Source organism: Orbicella faveolata, unplaced genomic scaffold, assembly GCF_042242905.1.
Source record: "Orbicella faveolata isolate gen_17 unplaced genomic scaffold, um_ofav_v1 contig_47, whole genome shotgun sequence".
NCBI lineage: Eukaryota > Metazoa > Cnidaria > Anthozoa > Scleractinia > Merulinidae > Orbicella > Orbicella faveolata.
In genome coordinates, this window is record NW_028301577.1 from 23425207 (window position 1) to 23442500 (window position 17294).

Consider the following 17294-nt stretch of genomic DNA (forward strand, 5'->3'; position numbering starts at 1 on the left):
TCAGAACATCACTGGTAACAGAAGTATCCGGAGATTTTTGGATTATTGGGTTGACCATCTGTGTGTTACATGCTTGATTTTTCTCATTTAGTAGTATAGTTTCTTCAGGTTGTTTCGCTAATATTTGACCTTGAGTATGAATTTCACTCTGATGTCTTTGTAAATATACATTTGATTCTTCATTCTCGATTGGTGTTGTTGAAACGTAATCAGTGAATTTCATCTAAATGACCTATATAAAGCGCCCTGGGTCTTCCCTGCATATTGACAGGATTTATCACATTACTCTCTGCAAAGTTTTCAGCGCTTTCAATGATATAAATTGTACAGTTTAATGCATTAGCAATTGCTTGTATAATGAGATTGTCACGCCAAGTTCCCTGTCTAGACATGTTATTTAAATATTCCAACCACGAGTATTCAATATTGCTTTCAATAAACGATTCAGGGTGATACCTCAAATGCTCAATACCAACTGCGCGTACGTCCAAGTGATAAGCTGCAGTGCCATATACCTGATGTGAAACTGCTCTAAAGAAACAATCTCCTGCACCACCAACATCTAATGGTCTTAATCCCAGCTGAGCCAATCTGAACGCTAACACCAACATGGACGGACTATCGCACGTTTGGTTGATTTCCGATGACATATGATTACTTTTAACTGTTTCTGACGACTCCATAAAAAAGAGAGGTCCAGGCTTCGTTTCAACATCGTTAGCTAATCTAATTAACAACGGAAAGTAGAAGCTATACAGCGACATTTGAGTAAACCAAAGCCCAGCAAAATAATTAATTTGCCATAAACGTACTTGTCTCTGCAATGCAGGCAGGTATATCGCTTCCAGATAAAACATAAACCACAAAGTCCACCAAAAATGCCCTTTTACACAATGCGATAATTCTTTGGCTTTTAAAAATACATCGTGCAAACCCACGGAGGCCCGATATTGCATCAGAGAAATCATCATGTAAGTTATAAAACTGATAAGTCTTACCTTTCAATACTCCCCCCACAAATCAGCTTAGGTCTTCCTTCGATTCGTCTCTGACCAGTCTTTCCAACAGTATAACTTCTCAATAACTCAATTCAACTTCAAATGCTTTATGCAAGAGCTTTGTGCTCAGATACTACGGTTAGCAAGCTGGCCCGACCGAAATAAGCGTTCACGTACTAGAGGCTTCGATTTAGTGTTGGACCCTTGCTAACGGTGTGGTGCGTGTGTGTGCGGTTTGTTTCGCTAGTTTGTGAGCGCAGTTTCCGAAAGGCAGTGTTCAGCGTAAACGTGAACACTGCAACACTCTTTACAGCTTTGATGAACACAAACGTAATCACTTGTTTTTCTTCCTTCCACTTTCCAAAATGGCGGATGGCAAGGAACCGGCAAACAACTAAATCACGTCCCTCACGTCATCACGCGTCAGAGTGACGTGATCCAAGACAAAAAAAACTTTAATATTGTTTATCGAAAAATTAGGCTTAATCATCATCATGTCCTTTTCCCTACGGAAATAATACAATGTTATTTATTCTAGTTTTTTCCTTGTGATACCGCTTACAGACGTGACGCTTTAGTTGGAAAGAATTTAATAACCGTGGGAGCAGCTAAATTTCATTGGCTGCTCGATTTAATTTGATTACATTTGTTGACTTTGCCAAAGGCAAATGTGCGTATTTTCATTCAAGGCCCAAAAATAACTTACAATTACTGTTTGTCAAGACGGCTTTTAAATTTTACTGTGGTGTTTTACGTTGAATTTCGTTCATTTTAAATTCATTAATACGTTGAAGTAGCAAACGTGATGATTTTATTTTTTTAACGCCAAGATTTGTAACTTGATACTTTTGTTGCCTCGCAAAGTTTGTAACATGATATCCTTGTTTTCTCGAAAACATATAAAGGAAGATTTGTTCGCTTTTTTTCCTGCTGGAGAAAAATGAAATAATGCTAAATAACTTAAGAAAAAGGAAGAGGAATGATTTTGTTTCATTCAAGAGGCAAATTTTCATATCATCGATAAACAATTACTAATTTAATTATCAAATAGTCACGTCGAGTCACGGAATAGCACGTTCTTATTCTGTTGCCACCGTTAGTGTTAACAATACTAGTGAAACAATCTCAGATATTGCAGTGTAATTTACGGCTCTGATGCAGTAGTCACACAGGTCCTCACCCCTGTTGTTCTCTCCCTTGGTAGTCAATTAGGCCTTTTCCCCTTTGCAGAATATGAGCGGAAAAAAACTTGATAAGACATAATCTTAGCCGTGTGTATGTTTCATGCTTGTGTTTTGCCCAAAAATAACTTACAATTACCGTTTGTCAAGACGGTTTTTAAATTTATTGTGGTATGGTATCCCGAGTTTCGTTCATTTTGTAGCATTACTTTTCACGCCAACGTTTGTAATTTGATACTTTTGTTTTCCTCGCCAATGTATGCAACAAGATACCTTTGTTTCCAAGAAAATATAAGAAAGATGTGTATTTTTTTAACTCACTGCTAGAGATAAATGGAATATAAAAGTTAAATATATCTGCTGAAAAGTCGAAGAGGAACGATTTTGTTTTATTCAAAACGTAAATTTTCATTTCACCGATAAACAAGAATTAATCTAATTATCAAATAGTCACGTCGAATCACGGAATAGTGCGTTCTAATTCTGTTTCCAGCCGAGTTGGTGTAAACAATAAAACCACATCAAACTAATACACAATGCTATCGAGTAATACAACTGAGGAGCGTTTCCACGAGAAGTACTGAAGGTAGAGATCTTTACTTGACCGAAATTATATCCCACATCGGTGAGCGAGTCGCCTCATCGACTGATGAAATTAATTGGAGGTTTCAGTAAGTGCCACGGAGTCTGCGGCAATAATAACGAAGTTTCTTTTGTTACAAATTTACTAGTTTTACATGTAACTAACGCGGGAAAGTTTCGGCGGAATATGATCTTTGGGTTCTCTTTCATAGAAGAGGAAATAAACAAGCTGCTAAGGAGAAGCAATATGTTCCGATTCTCTATTTCAACCCTGGCAAACACCCAATAGTTATAAAACAGCAGACGACATTTCCTGAATAGAGCAATTTATCGTGCGTTTCCTAAAAAGAGAAGGATCGATTGAAAAAAACAATTAATGACTGCTTATACTTATTGACTAACAAGGCAATTTAATCCTTTATCAATTATAATATTGGTTATCAAAGTAGCTATTCGACGGCCGCGTAGGTTGTAACTCAGGCGTGTTACATTCATTATTAACATCAACTACATCGTTTTTGACTAACTAAAATAAAATCTTGCATGGAACAAATTCGAGAATGGATCCCTGGGAAAACTTCAAGCAGCGACATTTCCGCCAAAACCACCACTCCGGGAAAATTTAGGAGCACCGGAATATTTGGGACCTAACAATCAAGACATAAGAAATTAATATTTCACTTAGTACTTGTTCTGCATTATAAACTATCGCCATCTTTCCTAGAATTTTGTAGTATTTCTTGTTATTGGTGATTGACAGCGCGAAAAGGGAGCAGAAGAAAATATTACAGCTACCCTTTTGTTTTCACGAGCCTTACGTCTGTCTCAGCGAGCTCATTTCCCACACATTCCGATTCTTGGTTACCGATCTGGGGAAGAGAGAGAATAGCGATGCGGACTATTCCTCTGAATCTTCTACTTCTAAATTACTGTCGACCAGTTAGAAGACGCTGCACATTACATTCAAGGTTGTAACTGCCAAAGTTTCATAAGACGGTGCAAACCTAGTTACGTTAACTTTTAAGACAAGTTTGGTGGAATATTTACTCTCGGGGTAATTTGTTAAAACATTTTCAAAATATTCGAAGAAAAAAAAAAGAATTCTTTTCCATCGGCAGTAGAATTTCCAGAATGAAAATAGATAGCAAAAAGTACTTACTCTCTTTAAAAACATTCAAGTCGACAATTGGCAGATCGCTGCAGGACACATCATCATTTACACTATTGTTAATCCTTCGCAAGAAGACCTTGGGCTGAATAGTGAACACGCCATCTGAGTTGTCACATATCACTCGACCTAAAGTGGCCTTTCTTATCTCGGTCAGTTGTCCTATGGTAAACCCTGTGAGAGGGTCGTCTCTCTCATACCAGAAGCGATCACCAGCGCGGCAGTCCTTAAACTGTTTGAGAAACAGACAGGTGGCGGTTCTTCCCATCTCACTGCCTTCTATAGGGTTTTCACTCAATATTCCCGCAAATAGATCGATGTCCTCGACAGTTCTGTAAGTGTCTTCCAGTCTCACCCGCTGAGCAAATGGTATATCTGTAAGATCATTGAAGCCGGTACCTGTAGCTGCTGGACCACCACAAAGTTTTGAAATCTCGATATAGCCTGGTATGCCATGATCTCGTGCACGCTGAATGTTTATAGAAGCAAGGTCACCAAAAATACCATCGTGTGGTCCTGGTATTATGAGTTTCTCCAGCACCGCCAAAGCAATATTCCTACGAGAAAGAAAAACACTAATTTATTGTCAAACACGATTTTTTGGAGAATCGTTTTTAACTGTTTGACATGAAAGCCCGATCTTGCTATTTAGATCATTATATTTTTGTAAAAGGATCTACTCATGAATTTGGTGTCCTTTTAACAGTTGCTGTTATCAAAATAACTCAATTTAAGGGCAAGGCCTAGCAAAATCGATGCGTTTTAATGATAGAGAGTGAATATTCTGACAACGAAGTTTCTATACTGACCGAGTTTTCCGATGCAGAACTATTCAATCGGGAACTTAAACGGGAAGCGAAAAAAGAAAGTAAACACCCTGATAAATGAAAAGTTCACACACTCACACGCACATACACACATTGTTGTATTATAAAATGATTATCGACCGAGTGAGGTCAATATTTAATAGTTTGGAGGAATAGTGTCTGTTAGTCAGTACGTCTCTTTGAGAAGTATTACATTAAACCACCCTCATTTTGATTGCGACCATTTCTCCCCCAAATAAAAACGCATATATAATAAAGTCATTTAACTACTTCGTTATTAGATCACGGTTCATGAGATCGAAGTGTCTGTGTTATGTAAATTACAGTTCAAGGGCTACTGAAAGACAATCGAGAAATGAAGTTTTTGCTTTCCGATTGTCAATCAGTTTATTTTGTCTTACAAAACAAGCCTAAACAATGAACACATACCGGTCAAATTCGAAGGCTCTTTCCAAAGCTAATCCAAGATATAAACCTGTATAGGGATTGACTCCTAAGTTTAGTTCGTAGAGCACTGCTGGGTCAAAAAAATCGACTACAGATTCATTCAGGCGGTCCACTCTACGAACTCCATCCGCCAGTGTAAAGGTTTCCCGAATCAGGGTGTGGCCTATTCTTAAACCAGCCGTAGAGAATTCGTTGAACATTACACACTTTACAAAAGGATCGTAACCGTCGAAGAATGTTCCAGGTGCCTCTAACGCAACTCCTGCTTCTTGCCTCTGAAACAGAAGACGGTCGTTCGTTGTTAATATCCATTCACTTGGAACAGAGCCGCGCTTGCAGTACTTCGTGCGCGGCTTGGGTAAGTCTAGTTTGATCTCAGAATCTCTTAGATTATAAAGGTGTACTGCTGATGCTAAATAGGTTTTGCAGGTGTGTACGCCGTCATTAAAATCCATACAATTGGAGCGCCCCGGATCAAAATAATAATTCAACTATTGATTCATGCTTTAACGTGTTTCGTCGAGATATGATGCATGTCCGAAGTTTTGCCGAAACCACTGAAGAAGCGTACGAAATGCCGAAAGGAGACCAGTCTAGAGCAGTACTGAGTACTTTTTATACGTCACCCTAAAGTGCATCATAAGTTGCGGATTTACATATCTCACATTTTTAATATCTTCGGAACTAATACAGATATTTGCAAATGGAAAATGGCGCTTTTGTCTTCCGTGGAATTCTATGTGATTAAGCTTACAATTCAAGAGGTAAAAATTTGATCATAGTACCACTTAAAGTTTGTGGATAAGCCCTTTTTTTGTGTGATCACGTAACCCTTTGAACAGAACTTTCTTATAATTTAGAAGTTACAAATAAATGGATATCTACGTATTTTTTTTCGTAATGAGAAAAGAAGGATGAATTATCACATTATGTTCTTCCATCTGGATCTTACCAAAGTTTGACTGGGGATGAGTGCTGGCAACCATTCATTATATGTAATGTGTTGTATCATGGCACCAACGATTCGGCGCGCCTCTTGAAACAGTTTCTCGTCATTATACCATGGATTTAATAAGTGTAGGAGTTTGGCAATGCGGTTGTGTTCACGAACCCACAGAGCGTGCATTGCCATTAAAGCTGTCAAACAAGAGAATATAATGGTTGTTTAAGTAGAGTTCAGTAAAAATTCACTTTTGCATTACTCCGCTACACGATTGACTTACAAAACTTGCGCACTTTTTCATTTAATCAGAAGTGAAACCTAAACTAATCGTCACTCGCTCGTCCATGTTTTCCCGCGCTTGGCGTCAGCCACATGCATGCACTTGGAGTTTTGATAGGTTCACTGTATTGTTTGTGTCCTTTGTGATTGGCTAGAGTGATTACTTTAATATTGGTTCTACGAAACTCATTTGAAAACCGTTCTAAGCGAAATTCAAATAAACATGTATGCCTGCCGGTAAACACTACAAGGTATTTGTGTCTCATTGTTCAGTTTTATTATGAGCTAGTGTTATCTCTAAGCTGAGTTCGCACTTCTTAACAGCACGATTTTGAAGTTACGTCACTAATTTCTCCCACCTTGATTTTCATTCACCCGAGGATCACCAGCTCTGAAGCAAGGTTCATTTACAAGATCGCTAGATCTACAGAAGCCTGCTTCACCGCCCGCAGATTCAGCCACCGGTAGAACTGGTAGTTGATTTACGTCAGGAAAGGCATCAACCAGAAGTTCACCCCCTATGAATTTGCGAAGGCTGTCCGCTGTTTCGAGATCTGAACCGTACACTTGTGACGAATCAATGTAAGCGGTTATCTCGTTTATCTGTCGTGGAAAAATTTAGGTTATTTAGGTTAGAGACAACCATTCATTTTCCTAAGGACGCTAAACTGTTTATAAGCCAACGAAACTGCAGAATTACATAGAATACGATTTCTACTAATCCCTAATAGTGTAAGTCTGAACTGGAGAGAACTAATAACATGGCATGCTTGCCCAAAATAATATATTTTGTTTTCGTATCAGAACTTTGTTGCAACTTACTTTTTGAAGGAAGATATATTCACACGGTAGCATTATTAAATAGATGATAGTATAGCTATCCCTTTTCACGTTGTCCTTAAAGATAACTAACTACTGAGTAACATAATATTGTCTAAAGTATTATTTAATGCGGTCATTAAAATTTTGCGAGAAGCTAGTGTAGTTAACATTTGCTGAAGTCTTTCTTTGTCTAGCCACTTTGCTCTTTAAATGTTACCTTTTTTTTAATGAGTATTTAACACTGTAAAACCAAAGTGACTTCCATGACATGTGCATTATGTGAAGTCATGATTCAGTAACTGATCTATTAGCTGTCTATGATAAGAAAGTTGACCATATATGAACTGCGTGTAATTTAGAAAAAGAAACTGACCAACGTGTAATCTCAGAAGATTAGAAACTGTTCTATGTATCATCAAGGATAACAACTGACCTGCTCGCCATTGCCGTTCCTTTCTGACCTGGCGAGAGGAGTACAGTTTGCGCTAGGGTCACCTAATAGATTATTACCGCTGGTGATGTTGACTCCAAAGCAGTCAGGCTTCTCAAGCAGGCTGGGACAAGCGTTCTGGCTCACGCCACAATCGGTCTGTGGGTCCACCCCTACAGTAAACTCAGTTAGCGTGACGTCATGGTCCAAAAATTGACCCCACGTCATTACCATGTGGGTAAAATCCGCTTGGACTTCAGAACTGGCAAATACCTTCTTGCTAACTTGTCTTGCATTTGGAAGGGGAAATGGTCCGCCGGTAAATTGCAAGGTAGAGAATTGCCGAGGTTGGAAGTCTGGCTCATACGCAGGAGGAACGAAACGTTGATGTGGTGTGAAGGCGGCTCCGGTTGTAATGTTGCAGAGATTGTTGCATGTGCCATCAAACGTGCGATACTTGCCGTGTTTAAGACATAATAATCTTTTGGCGAGTGAAGCCTCGCAGTTTGGGAGGCTCAGCGTATCCAGCAGTAGTTGTGCGGAAGAAGAAACTGACGCATCAGGTGTTTCATACCAGCCAATGACAAGTAGCATTCCAAAGAGAAAGCTGCATTAGAGAAAAGAGTGACAAATTAAACGTTAAACATCACAGTGTATTCATAGGTTCTATTTGACAAATTATACCTCATATAGTATATGTCTTTTAGGATTACTTATATTTTTCTACTGTTATTATTATTATTATTAATAATAATAATTTTTTACAGTTGTAATTTTTTATAAGCCACTAATAAACATTATTACTATTAAAAAGAAATTATTATTGTTATTATTATCATTAATACTATTATTAAGGCTTCGTAGCAGCACCAAGTAAGATATGGTTTTAATGAACCACACGATGTTTTTGAAGTTCATTATTTAATGCTTTAAATTTCTCGACTCTGCTTCCACAAGCTTGAAATTGAAAATCAAGGAAGCCATACACATCCTTTGGGAGCAGCCGTCTTTAAATTCCCAGGTCAAACATCATACTAATTTGTCTCCTTTCTTAGCTTAAATAGTTTTACCTTTTTTTGGTTCGCGCCTTCATCCTTAATTATTCTTGTTAATATCTCACTTTGTTGTACTATTTATTGCATATTCTTTTTAAATTTTTTTCACTGTATAACTGACGATGGATGATGTCTCATCCGAAACATGTATTATTTTCAATAAATAATGAACTTCAAAAACATCGTGTGGTTCATCAAACCCGTATTATTATTATTATTATTATTATTATTATTATTATTATTATTATTTTGACGTCTTAAATGTTACCATGTCTTATAATGTATGACATAATAGCAATAATAAGTGGTAACTATCATTGCTAAAAAATGGATTATGAGATAACGTACTTCAAGAGTTTTCATTGCCTCAGCGGCCATCATGGTATATGAGCAATAATAATCCGCTCTACAAATGTGGGAAGCATACGCTTAAATGTTTGGGGCGTTTCAGTTTTTCTTTTAGTTTAATTTTCCACATTTTGGGGCCATTAAAAAAAGTAGGTCCGCAATGCGTACTTGGGGTCTTATGCTTAGTTTTATTCCTTTCGGTTGGAATGCTGTTTTCAAATGTCAATATCTGGGAGTTGAATTGCTATAAGTGAGTAGGTAGACATAGCAAGTCTTTACAATTTTCAAGTGGGAAATGTATGGCAGAATACTGTTTACTTACTTACTTTATCCTCTAATAATAATTATCTATTTAGCTCTTAGTCCTACTGGGACATAACGCAACAACAATCTCTCAATTTAGCCCTATTTTGTGCAATGTCCCATGTGAGTTTTAACTCTCTGAACTTGGCACTGTTTACACATGTCGTGTGAACTTGTACATGTCGTGTCAAGAGGTTTTGCTGCTGTAATGACTAAGCCTGTTTAAATACATAACAACATCAACAACTCAGCACCGCAGGGCCGTCAGTTGTTTTGTTTTGTTTTTTTGAGTAGCGGGTTCCATCCTAAAAGTAGGCGGCTAAGCTTTGCGTGAAAAACATGCCGCGAAGCGGCTGGACAAATTAAGACGCGCATTGTGCATCGTTCGGGGAGAGTATGGGAGGGGGTCACCCTTTCCCACTGAGAAGGTGTTTGAAAAGTAATTCTCCGCAATGTGGGGCTTCTTTCAGCTAACATTGTGTACATTTGTTGATGATTTTCCCACTCTTAATTATTGTTATTCTTCAATCCAGTGTTCATATAAACGTCACGGCAAAAAGGTTAGAGAGGATTGACTTACTCAAGCAAATCGCTTTAAAAACAAACAAGTGGAAGATTTCAATAATAAGTAGAAATTTTTCATTTAAGTTTTACCTGCCTTACTAGTGTTTTGTTTTTTTCTTGATACAATGTAAATTACACTTGCACCGTTACTTTGCACATTGTATCCTAAATTGGCTGCCTGCTGATGACAGACTTTACTTGAACAATGCCGTAATGATCTTTAAATATGTTAATAAACTCTTCCCTGAGTACTTAATTGACAAATTTACTCTGTGCACACAAATTCACACCAGAAATACTAAACAACGCGATCAACCGGTCCTTCACCTACCGTGGTGCTGGGCTCTGAAATAATATAAGAGACGATGTTAAATCTTCAGACTCTGTCAACGTTTTTAGGAAAAGAATTGTTTACCTACTTTTTTCGGATAAATCTATCATGATGAATTTACAAAAAGTAATTCCAATCCATTGTATCTGACTAATTTTTTAATGCATATTTATTGCCTTAGTTATTTGGTTATTGTTTTAGTTATTTTAGTATGATAGTTATGTAGACTAGTCTTGTAACTGAAAAACCCTTGTAGGGAGTTGCAATAAAGTATTATCGTATTTGTATGTATTGTATCTCTACTGTATTATATTTGTATTTTGTGCATAAGAAGGCAATAAAAAATACCTTTTCATCTTTTTCTTCTTGGACTTATTTTAAAAAGTGTACTATTATACAACTGTCATTTTTAAAAACTTAAAAACCCAGTGAGAAAAAATTCTCATCAAGAGCCTAAAAAAGAAATTACCATTTTACTACAACAGGAGCTTCCCCGGCCGATAAATTTGGCAATTATGCACACAGAAATCCACGGCTTTGAAATATTCGATATTTTGGCGCTTTCATGGCTTTATCTCATATAAAATTAATTGTCGAAATGAAATCATAAACAGCACGACAGAGCGATTTTGAGATAGAAATAACTTACCTTGAACAATTAATTTGCGAGGGAAAGCTCCTCTAAATTTTCACAAAACAGGTAAAACGGCTGCAATTACACGACAACAACTCTACGCCAGAAGCAATGGCCGACGTAACTCGCAATTACTAGTACTCAGTCTACCTGCCAGACTATTAATACTCCCAGAGGTCTGTCACATGTCACCTCGTCCTCAAAGTGACTGACTGACTGACTGACTGACTGACTGACTGACTGACTGACTGACTGACTGACTAACGGACAATCAAGATCAGCTTCTGACTTAGAGGTCTGTATGCATGAAGTGCATAAGACCCCAAAAAATCATTCCACCAGCGCTTGTTGGTAACGAGGCGATTATGGCCATCTCGGCGTTGGTCACACACCTTGTTGGTTATCTATCATCCCATATCAAAGGCTTGCTCGTGGAATAAGTGTTAATTATACTACCGAAAGGAAGGAAGGATGGGAGGAAGGAGGAAAATAAGGAAGGAAAGACTGAGTAAATAAAAATGTTAATGGCTCATAATTCGGTGGATGGACGAACTTAATGTCCCACAGCAACTTAACTTTGACAACCTGTATTTATCCACGTTTGGAATTTTCTTGTCCATATTACCAAAATTTCACTTTCATACAGTTATTTTTAAAGTTTTAGGGCTTCATAGTAGCATTTCTGCGTTCCGTTGATTTTACTAGCCCGCTGGACAGTACTTGCAAAGACTGTTCTTTATGTAACAACTAACACTTGATCTTACTGCATGACTCATTGTTTGTTTTACATATATATTTTAAAACACTTACATACGTACATATATTTCATATTTTATTAATTATTAGATAAGTAATCGTAGTTAGAGGTCCCCAATTAGTATACATTGTATGCTAGCGACTTCGACGCGTTAATAGAGTTCGTATCTTATCTCATCTCATCGCATCGCATCTCATCTCATCTCATCTCATCTCATCTCATCTCATCTCATCTCATCTCATCTCATCTCATCGCATCGCATCGCATCGCATCGCATCTCATCTCATCTCATCTCATCTCATCTCATCTCATCTCATCTCATCTCATCTCATCTCATCTCATCTCATCTTATCTTCCGTGCTTAGTGCCAGCTAGAGCCTTTGAACAGAAATACACGGTGGCCGACCCGAATGGATAACATGACGTAGTTATCGTATCATATGACGACATCATTCCATACTGCGTTTGCCCGGTATGAAATTAATGGCGTTTAAGAGGGGGCTATTTAACTAGTTGCCTTACCGATTGGTGCTTAGCATTAGTTTTGTGTTCTGGGCGTATAATGCAAAACAGGAATGTTTGCTTTAAAGAAAATCGACTAAGCCTATCGAGGCATTACCGACATGACATTTTGCGATGTTCGTTCAAACGATGAAAGAATGGGATTTTAGGCCTGCTCTGCCTTTGAAGAAATATAGAATAAGAAAAAGATACGTTATTTAGCTAGGGTAACTCTTACAGTTACAAAAACTGATATCCTTAGAGGCCCTAGACATAAACTAAAAACTAAACATGAGAAACAGTAATAGAAATACAAAAATATGTTACAAATACTTAAAACTAGTCCTAACTACGCTAATAGAAAAATACCCTAAAAATACGCCGATGACAATTGTCAAATATACCGACATACACCCATCGTATACTGTATAGTCTTTATTTAAAAGCAAAATAACTTCACTGAAACACATGAAGACCCTCGGCGCTTGGAGCTGTGAGCTGTTTGATAATTTATTAAGTTCAGCTCAAAAACGTTTCAAAGTCTGAGTTGAACGTTAGAAACTGCGCGATATCACCAAAATGACATCAATTTATTCATCGTAACTTAAACATACCTTGTGGTGTACATTTTGCCTTTGGCTAATAGCTCCCACTTTACACCTGTTGAATCATACAGAGTACTATATCAGTACTGGCAAACGTAGTGGCAAACTAATTCATAACGCTTGTATTCTATATTGCCACGAGTGGGTCGCTGAAACAGTATGTGACATTAACCACGCGAGAGCGACACAACCATCGACACAAAATTGGCAAACTGTTAGTTTTAGCCCGAGTTTGCTATGATGTAGGTCTAAATTAAAAAAATTAACGGCTTTTTCGTTTTATTAACAATCTTTTACCCCTGACATTACAAAAAGAAGTAAAAAGAACAAAGTTGTCATTTGTTAGAGCCCTTTTAAAGTGGCCAGAGTTTGTGAAAGAGGAAAAAAATAGCGTTTACTTGCAAAGGCCACGGTTTGAAGTTAGCGAATTGAGAACTCAAAAGCGAAAGCTTCAAGTATACAAGTAAAGTTACAAAGTAAGATAAGACCCATGCAAATGAATAAATCAAGAGGAAAAATAAAACTTCCATGTTTTCTCATGCCCTTTAAAGGAAATATTCTGGCGAACCAAAAATATTTCGCTCTACAAGCCTCCTCAGTCGCACTTATCACTTTTTCCTTGCTTCTATGACAGAAATTGAGATTTTAACATCAGACTAAGAAAATGTATCGTGCATGTATGTAATCGTACAATACCTGTTACTTGGAGAGGAGAACTCAAGAGAGAACAGAACGATTCCGTCAAGAAGCTCAGTTATTCAGCGAAGAACGTCCGGCTTGCTGAGGTGAAATGAGTTGATCGTGTTCCCTTATATGCCAAACGGTGGGCAAAGTATTGACAGTTATAAGTCATCAAATAACAAAAGCACTTTAAACTTTAAAGCTGATATCTAAATTTGTCCGTGGTCCTTGCAGAACTATTACCAGACCACGCAAGTGGTAACATGTAGCTTAAAGCAATATCACTGTGTTTGTTTTGTGACGAAATCACTCATAATGTAAATCGTTACAGCAATTATAACATTGCTGAAACCGCAATACCAATGATTATGTGGACTTTGAAGTTCTCTAATGGAACAAAAGAAATTAAGTGTTCTGTTACATAACTCAGAATGATGTTATGAGCTCGTGATGAGGGCGTTTGCCTCAGAAGGCCAAAAGCCCAAAAAATATGTTAAACGAAAGAATGGTCCGTGCCTTTATTTTATTTCTTTTCCTTTCTTTCTTTCTTTTTTTTTTCTTTTTGAAGCTTGCTCTGTCGATGTTGTGCGCATGCTTTATCCTGAATCCGGTTGGTGATATTGGTTCAAGAATATATCTCTTTTTACGTAATTGAAGTTCAGTTTTCAAAAGGCAATATCACAATTTTTTTATTATTCTATTTTTTTATATTCGTATAAAACATACACTTTCAGTAAAAAAAAAAAAAAAACATACAGTAAAGTAGATACTATTTAAAAATAAAATTACAGCACTTTAAGGACTACAATAGATAAAGATATAAATTAACACTAGGCGCTACCGATGAAAAATTTTAAAAGCATGAGAACATTAATTTGTCCTATTGAAACGTTGGTGGTGACTAACTTTCTGGAACAAAATCTTTTAACATAAGGCATTTCCATTTGTCAGTAAAGACCTTGGCAGTTTTCTTTTCATTGCGATATATCTTTCAGTCATTATGTTTTCTCGAAGTTGTATCTTAAACAGTGCAATAAAAAAACTAGCAAAGTAGTTTTTGAAAACTATGTGGTTGGTCTATTACGTAACTGAGTTTCCCTTTCTGTGTCACGGGACCAGAATGAACCAGCTAAACTATTAGAGGTTTTAAGCGGAAACTCAGGTTTGTTTTTGTAGATATTGTCGGATGAACACTCCGATTAAAAGGACATTGCTATAGCGCTGTTATGCGATTTGGGTTGATTCAAAACTTGCACGGGATGTTCGAACAAGGGGCAAAAGCTTTCTCTTATTTCAATTATCGATGTAATAATACCTAATCATGACTCAAATATTAATTTGAATCATATTGACGTCATTAACCCACGTCGGAGACTGATGGACTAACAAGTATTGGTGTAGTTCCTCGATCTGTGTACAAGTGCCTACTTGGCAAGATTTTCTTCCTGAAAATATAAGATACTTATGTCTTAAAATAAACAGCTGAAAATCTAAATAATGAAAGTCAGTTTTTGCTTATGTATACAAAACTTTATCGTCGCAGTTTATTTCATTCTTTTTGAAAATAAATATTTCAAATTCAGGCATTTCCATATTTGCATGTGGTAATAAGCCTTTTAAAAGGCCAGAGCAAGTATACGGAAGATTGGCGGGAGTTGGTCCTACAATGTAAACGTAAGGCCAAAGAAGTGATGTTTTACTTTTCAATTTGTAAAGGCAAGGTATCCTTTAGCTTTTAGCTTCATTAACATCTCACAATTTTTTCAGGCATCAGTGAACTAGACGCTCTCATAGCGTTTAATCGGGCTTCGTATCGCAGTATCAAATTGTACTTTACGGAAACGCGTATTGGACACAATAAAAACAAATTACAGAATCAGGATATTTTAGTACAAGAGTTCCGCTAAGATATTTACTATTTAAGTTGCTTTGTTGAGTATGCTCCTAATCCAATCGCAATTTGGAGTTTAAACCATTTTGGTTCAAGGATAAAGCACAGCTGTCTACGCATTTATGGAGAAATTGTTTGCAAAGAATTTTCCAGGTCTTTTTACAACTTATGGCGATTACATTGCTAGCAGAAATTGTGCGACGTTCGTTCACTGGTCGTGACGATGCGAGTAAATTGTGCAGCTGAACATCTTTGCCGTGTTGCGATCTTAAACCCTTTTCAAGAGTCATACCTCCTTAATTGGAGAGCGAATAAACTTTTTGCATAAACTTTCAAGTGGTGTTTTTTTGCGGATAACTTCCATGAATTTGCGACCCTTAACGAAGCTTATGAAGAAATATTCAAGCTACATATTTTTATTGAGTCAAGACTGGAGGATTTTAAAAAGGAACTCATTTATAAGGGAAGATGCATCATTTTGTTTTGCTATTTATTTTGGTTTTATACTAGTCTGGTTCACTTCACGCAACATGATTTTCTTTAGCAGTCAGACACAGTTTTCTAAAAGAATTGGCGATTGCTAAGACTACTAAATATATTTGAACTACTAGCGAAATAAATTTGGCTAAACTATCGTCAAAGCAGATTTTCCTCAGGACTTATCAAAAGCATTGGTTCGTCAATAATCCCGCACAATTCCCCGCACAATCGAAGTTTTAATTTTTCCGCACAATTTGCCTCGAAAATCACACGCTATTTTTTCCTGCACCCTACTAGAAAGCCAACTAACTTGGAGGTAAGATATTTAATATTCAAGTTACCGAAAGTCTTATCGTTACAAATTTGGTGATGGACATATTTTGCGCGGTGCAAGAAACAAGTCGCATGTTTTTAATGAGCTGCGAGTCCAAAACCGTTTTCGTATTTAGCTCGTTTTATTGCAATATGATTTGTTTTACTGCAATGTTCTAAATAATAACAGCGGTAGCCACATACAGTCATTGACTGCCTATTTTCTGTCAGTGTTTTGGTAGTTTGAACTCGATCGGCACAGTTGTTATCTCACGAGAAAGTTTCGAGCGTGAACTTTTCTTACCTGGCTGGCTTTCAAGCAATTTTATTTCTTGGACCGACCCTTTCCGAAAACGATCGACATCTTTTTATGTGAGATGAACGTATAAGGTGCGATTCTTGCAAAAGAGTTCTTCGCAAAACACCGCATGTTCGTCATGAAGAGCGAGCATTGTCGCGTTTCTCGTCCCCAGTTTCCACGGTCTACGCATGGAACGCCTGGGACCATGACCCCCCTTTTGGCAACCAAAACGCTTGCATTTTATGACTCGGGCCTTAAGGAAGCACAAGTAACAATTTAAGGCGCCGTGGCAGAAATCTATCCTGTCACGACATTGTGCAGTGTCGAATAACGGTAACGCATGACTAGTTGGGCAATAGTTATCTAGTAACGAGCACACAATCGTCGAACAAATAGGTTGGTGTAATAACTTTTATAGTCATCAAAGTGGAGTATGTATAGGTGGTTAAATAACGACTGGTAAACGTGCACAAATGAAAATTATTTTATGCTCCTCTTTTAGACATGCATCAGACCACTTTTCCACACGATCTCCCCCAACAATTGAGCTCTTCATATCCGCTCTTATCGGCACTAAAAACATTATTACGTAATATTGGTGAGTTATACGCGATAAGCTTTTGATATTTCAATTAAATATAAAATGAGGAGATAGCTTAGTATTGATCAGAATATCTAGGTTGTAGATTGTTTTGCTGACGAATAAACTTTGTTTACAAAAACAGTATATATTACGACTATTGTAACAATACAATATGCTAGAGACAACAAGTACCTGACGTCAATATTTGCACAGAATAATATTTGCGTGCGCGTTTCGTTCGTTAGTTCATCAGTTCGTTCATTCATTCGCT

General features: G+C 37.2%; 2 protein-coding genes across 2 annotated transcripts; both read right to left on the reverse strand.

Annotated features, from left to right (window-relative positions):
* Positions 1-209: 209 nt before the first annotated feature.
* On the reverse strand, positions 210-764 carry LOC149097686 (uncharacterized). The gene has a single exon (XM_089280413.1). It carries the CDS (start codon positions 762-764, stop codon positions 210-212), a length of 555 nt encoding a protein of 184 aa, XP_089136539.1.
* Positions 765-2547: 1783 nt separating this feature from the next.
* On the reverse strand, positions 2548-13583 carry LOC149097687 (salivary peroxidase/catechol oxidase-like). The gene is made up of 8 exons (XM_089279837.1): positions 13472-13583; positions 12785-12830; positions 7681-8284; positions 6785-7028; positions 6156-6340; positions 5186-5478; positions 3921-4486; positions 2548-3408 (listed from the first exon to the last, which is right to left on the reverse strand). Exons 2-8 carry the CDS (start codon positions 12796-12798, stop codon positions 3341-3343), a joined length of 1974 nt encoding a protein of 657 aa, XP_089135963.1. The 5' UTR covers positions 12799-12830; positions 13472-13583; the 3' UTR covers positions 2548-3340.
* Positions 13584-17294: the final 3711 nt, after the last annotated feature.

Bases quoted from the DNA above. Each gene is read 5' to 3' on its own strand.
- LOC149097686 (XM_089280413.1), bottom strand. From the start codon at position 764: ATGTCGCTGTATAGCTTCTACTTTCCGTTGTTAATTAGATTAGCTAAC.
- LOC149097687 (XM_089279837.1), bottom strand. The intron at 5,479-6,155 runs GTAAGATCCAGA...CTTCTGTTTCAG, and splicing joins TCATCCCCAGTCAAACTTTG to AGGCAAGAAGCAGGAGTTGC. The intron at 3,409-3,920 runs GTAAGTACTTTT...CTTGATTGTTAG, and splicing joins CTTGAATGTTTTTAAAGAGA to GTCCCAAATATTCCGGTGCT.